Below are 5133 nucleotides of genomic sequence, written 5' to 3'. Positions count from 1 at the left end.
CATCTCACAGTATTTTTAATATTTCTCCAGGATGCTAAAACCACTTTACTCTAGGTGCCCATGATAAACCTCATGTAATGCCCACTGCACACTGTACCTGAAAAGTCCCTAGCAGACAGCAGTTCCTTGCTATTAACAAAGAGGTAAAATGTTAATGAGAACTTTTATGTAATTAAATTATCACAGAATGAAAAGCATCTCTGGAGAGAAGCACTTACTTGCTCAGTTTGCATTGTGGAACCAGACCCCACTGAACCTGCAACTCTTAGAAAACAAAACAAAACAAAACAAAACAAAACAACAACAACAAAAAGGCAGTAAAACCAAAACCCCACAATAGAACTCAAGTTCTCCTTAAAGCACCTCCTTGTTTCCTGCACACCAGAGTGAGCACAAGACATTCCTGGTTTGCAACAAAGTCCTCAGCTCTTCACCAAACCTAGCCACTGCTACAAACCCAAAGTGCACAAATGGGATACACCAGGAAATCAGGGAAATACACCTGTTAAAAAGCCCAGTTTCAGTGCATGCACCTGGGGGGGCTGGATGAAAAAGGAATCCCTTTCCAAAAAGGAATTCAGTGTTCTGCTGTGTACCCGAGAGAGCAGCTGCTGCTCACCTGAAAAACGTCGACCTTGAGCCACGCGACTCAACGGGGAAACCACTGCGGCTCCCGAGGGAAGGGATCCCAAAGGGCCCCTGGCCTGAGGCCCACGAGGAATTTTAAGGATTCAAAAGAGGAGGTGACACCAGTCTGTTATTAAAGTTATGGTTTTCCATTTCCACTGAGTGCTTTAAATCTGGTCTGTTCGGTATGGAGCTCTCTCGAGGACGAGCTCTTGGGATTTGCTTTAAAATACATGAAATGAAAAAAGGACATGAATCTAAATTAAGAAGACAGGAGTTTTTCTTTTACCCCCCTCCCCCCCCTCCCCCAGTTTTTATTATTTTTCTATTTTCTGTAAATCAAAGCAGGCTGAGCCTCCCTGCTGTCCCCATTGATAGGGAATTCTCAAAATATCCTATTCACACTACTCCTAACCAACCTCTCTGGCTTCTATCTTTATAGAAAAATGTAGTAACAGAAAATCTGCCCGGGAAAGTCACCTACAAACAAAGATCTATTTAAAATAACGACAGGGCTGGCTAAGGCTGTATCCCATAGCACCTGGCACACGCTGGAGGGGCTGCATGGAGGAGTAGGCAGGGTTGGGAACAGAACACGAGGGCCTTAGGATGCCCCACGGACAATGATCATGACCAGATAGTCGTCCTCTGATTTGGCCAACGCCTTGGCCGTGGAGTCCAGGAACTGCTGGGAGAAGTCGCAGGGCGGAAAGGCGTGCAGGACCCCGCTGTTCTCCTTGTCTTTGTTCCCCCCTACAGGGAGGCTGATCACCCCAGCAGCCTGCTTTTGCTTTAGGTAGGACACCAGATTCCTGAGCGGCCTCTGCGTGGAGGTGGTGGCGGCCTCGGCAGCCCCGGCTGCGGGGCGGCTGTCGGAGGCGCCGGGCACGGCCAGCAGGATGGCGTATCCATTGGGACCCGCCACCTTGATGCGCCGGTTGACCTCGTCCAACTTGGGCTGGTCCAGACGGAGACGTTGGGTGATCTTGAGCTGAGCCACTTTCCCACCAGTCGCTCCCTCCACCAGGAGGCTGCTGGCGACTCCGAGGTCCCCCTGGAGCAGGTGCATGTTGGACGGGAAGTTGCTGTTCTTCAGCAGGAGCATCCCCTGCCAAGCCAAGCACAGCTTGGGCGCCGCCCCGGCCTGCGCTGCTCCATCCTGCTGCTGTTTTTGGGGAGGAGGTTTGAGCCGGGAGCCTCCACCACCACCCTCTGCTGCCCGCTCGTCCTTTTTGGCCGGACTTTTGCACTCCTGAGCGGCGGCAGCGGCGCGATGCTTGCGCTCCCGCTCTGCGGAATTTTTGCGGTCGCGCTTTTCGTTCTGCCCCCGCTCCAGGCTGCCCCGGCGGGACTCCCGGATGGGGGAAGGTCGCTCCAAGAGGAGCAAGCGGGATGAGCGCTCAGCGTCACTACTGTAACGCTCCCGGCCTCCCAGGAGCTCGGGGCTGCGGTCTGGGGGAGAGGTCGTGGCCAAGCAATGGCGCTTTCGGGAGGAAGAGGAGCGCTCGCTGTCAGGGGAACGGTCCAAGTGCCGGCCTCCATCCTCAGCCAGCCTCCGTTTCCTAGGCTGGTCCCTACTGCTACTGCCCAGCTCCCTCTCCCCGCGGTCCCGCTCCAAGGACCACCCATCCCGGCGGCGCTCCAGGCTTTCCAGTGGGTCATAGGCAGCTGCCCGATTACTCCGGTCCCGCACAGGGGGCGGCGGGGGCACCCACTCTGTCTCAGGATAAAGGTCTCTGTCACGGTCTCTATAGAGCAACGGTGGCGTCCTGTCCCGGGCCCCCCGTAGAGGGTCAGGGGGGGCTCCCCGGTGAGCCCCAAAAGCAGCCGCCTCCGCCACGAGCTCGTAATGAGCCGGGGGCGGCAAGGGCAGGGGCTGCAGGTAGGGCTGCTGGTACCGATGCTCCGTGTCGGCAAAGTCCACGCGGAGCCGGCGATCCGGCCCCCCCAGGGGGAAACCCCGCATGTGGGTGCAGGCTGCCTGGGCAGCGTCCAGGCTCTCGTACTGGATATAGGCCCAAGAATCCCCTTTGCGGTAATCGATGGTGCGGATGGTGCCAAACCGATCAAACTCCCTGGCCAGGGCAGCCAAGGGCACCCAGGGCCCCAGGCCGCCCACCCAGAGCCGGGTGGTCGGGGTGGCTTTGCCGTACCCGATCTTGATGGGGTTGCGCAGCAGCACCTTCCCTGACATGGCCAACTTGGCCCGGTGCGCCATGTCCAGATTCTCAAACTTAAGAAACCCATAGGTGCTGGTCTGCCCACGCCCCGGTCTCTTGATGTCCACCTCAGTGATGACCCCGAAACGGTCAAACGCTCGCCGCAAGTCCGACTCGCTCACGGTGATGTCCAGGTTGCCCAGGAACAGCGTGCGGTTGGCTCTCTGGTCATCCTCGGGGCTGATCTCCTCCTCGGCGGCCGCTCCGGCACCTCCTCCTCCTCCTCCGCGGAACCCCCCGGCCGCCGCCACACCGGCCACGCGCTCCAGCCCATAGGCCGGCCGCACCCGCGCCTCGTAGAAGCCGCCGTAGTCCCGCTCCCTCTCCAGCTCCCTCGGCAGCGGCGGCGGCGGCGGGAGCCGGCCCAGGGCGAGCTGCTGCAGCCGGTAGTCCCGGTATCCCAAAGCTCCTCCGCTGCCCGCCGGGGACAGCGCTCGCTGCGCGGCCCCGGCCGGCGGGTGCCGCACGGCGGCCGCCACCGCCCCGACCGCCGCCGTGCCGTAGGGAGACTCCTTGTCCAGCAGCGCCGGGGATCGGCTGCTGCGCCGGCGGCCGCTGCCTCCGCCGACATAGACGGCCTCGATCTTGAGCGGGCGGTCGTAGAGCACGAGGCGGCCGCGGGCGTGCTTGGCGGCCCGCGCGTCCTCGGGCCGGCGGAAGTTGACGAAGGCCACGCGCTCGTCGGCGGCGCCGGCGCCGGGCGGGAGCCGGCTGATCTTGACGCTCACGTCTCCGAAGCGCTTGAACTCGTGGAAGAGCCCGTCCTCCACCGCCTCGTCGCTCAGCGCCGAGCCCAGCTCGCTGATCTTCAGCGTCTTGTACTCGCCGCCGCCCGGCTCCGACGAGGAGGACGAGGAGGAGGCGGCGGCGGCCGCTCGCGATTCGCCGCCGCGGCTGCCGCTGCTTCGCGACGCCTCCGCGGTTTTACCGCTGTAGCCGTGCCGGCCCCCGCCGCCCGCGGCCGCCGCCGAACCGCTCTCGTACTCGCGGCTGCCGGCGCGGCCGCCCTTGTCCGCGTGGGCGCCGCGCCGGCCGCTCCCGCTGTTGCTCTCGCCGGACGCCGCCGCCGCTTTCCCGCCGTTGGAGCCGCCGCCTCCGCCGGACGAGCCGCTCGGCTTCTTGCTGCCGCGCGAGGAGGAGGAGGAGGACGCCGAGTCCTCGCCGCCCCGGGAGCGCTTGGCCTTGGCGGGCGAGCGCTCCTTGCCCTTCATGGCGGCGGCGGCCGCGCTCCCGCCGGGCCTCCCCGACCGCCCCGCTCACGCACCCGCCGCCATCTTGCGAGCCGCGCCGGTAGCGCGCGCCGCCCCCCCCGCGCCCATTGGCTGCTCAGGGCGGCGCCCTCGCCCATTGGCTGGCGTCTCGGGGATGCTCCGCCCACCTCCTGGCGCTACGCGTTCCCATTGGCTCGCTGCGCTGTCGGTCTGACAGCCAGCCCCGTGCTCCCGCGGGGGGGGGGCGGGAATTGCCGCCGTCGCGCGCCTCCCAGCCCCGCTCGCTTATTGGGCAGTTAGAAAGGGCGCGGCGATCTCATTGGAGAACCCTACCTGTCAATCGTGGCTGGTCAACTATGGGAGGATTTTCGCTGCCCATTGAACACTGGGTCGAACTTAGTTCCGCCTTCTGATTGGCTCGCTTACCTGCCAGTTACAATAATGGTTCTGCGGCCCCGCCCTGCCCTTTGCCATTGGCTCTCTCGCTTAGATATGAGTTCCCATCGTACCTCTCAAAATCTCGCGAGTCCCTCTGTCCCCGCCTCATTTGCTCATTGGTCAGTAGTCAACATATTGCCCTGATCTGATTGGTTAATCCCTACGCCGCTCACGAATAAGCGCGCCCCACCCCGCAACTCCGTTCCTGGTTTATCATTGGGCGAGAAATCGTCCCCAGGCGTCTGATTGGGTGCTTATAGACAGAGCGCTGATTGGCTAGGACAAAAATCAATCAAGCTTGTTCTGGCTCTGATTGGTCGCTGCGGGGAGAGAGGCGTTCCTCGGCAGAGCTCGCAGTGCGGCGGCGCTTGAGGGCTCAGAGCGCGGCTTGCCGCGGTGCAGAGCGGACGTGCGCTAGTGCTCTGTGTCCCTGCCCTCAGCCCGCCACTGCCCATACCGGGCTGGGCTGAACCCACCGCGGGGAGAGAGGAGGGAGCCCGGCTGCATTCAGTGCCTGCCTTACCCTCTCCCTGTTTCCCTGTGGGTGTCTGCGCCAGGCAATGCAAGGAGGCGCTCCCGGTGGATGCGGCAGCCCCGCAGCTCCCTGCGGCTCCCCGGGGCCGGGCCCGCCCTGCTCT

The 5133-nt window shown here is 62.5% G+C and overlaps 1 protein-coding gene across 1 annotated transcript; it reads right to left on the bottom strand.

Annotated features, from left to right (window-relative positions):
• Positions 1 to 940: 940 nt before the first annotated feature.
• RBM15 (RNA binding motif protein 15) lies at positions 941 to 4092 on the bottom strand. The gene has a single exon (XM_054290829.1). The coding sequence runs from the start codon at positions 4055 to 4057 to the stop codon at positions 1232 to 1234; it is 2826 nt and encodes a 941-aa protein (XP_054146804.1). The 5' UTR covers positions 4058 to 4092; the 3' UTR covers positions 941 to 1231.
• Between the last annotated feature and the right edge of the window lie 1041 nt (positions 4093 to 5133).

Source organism: Melozone crissalis, unplaced genomic scaffold (genome assembly GCF_028551555.1).
Source record: "Melozone crissalis strain CALT ecotype California unplaced genomic scaffold, PUWL_Pcris_2 ptg000086l_1, whole genome shotgun sequence".
Classification (NCBI taxonomy): domain Eukaryota; kingdom Metazoa; phylum Chordata; class Aves; order Passeriformes; family Passerellidae; genus Melozone; species Melozone crissalis.
Note: the sequence above shows the minus strand (reverse complement) of the source record. Positions and strands in the feature narration are given on the sequence as shown.

Coding starts and splice junctions, on each gene's coding strand:
- RBM15 (XM_054290829.1), bottom strand. CDS start 4,057: ATGAAGGGCAAGGAGCGCTCGCCCGCCAAGGCCAAGCGCTCCCGGGGC.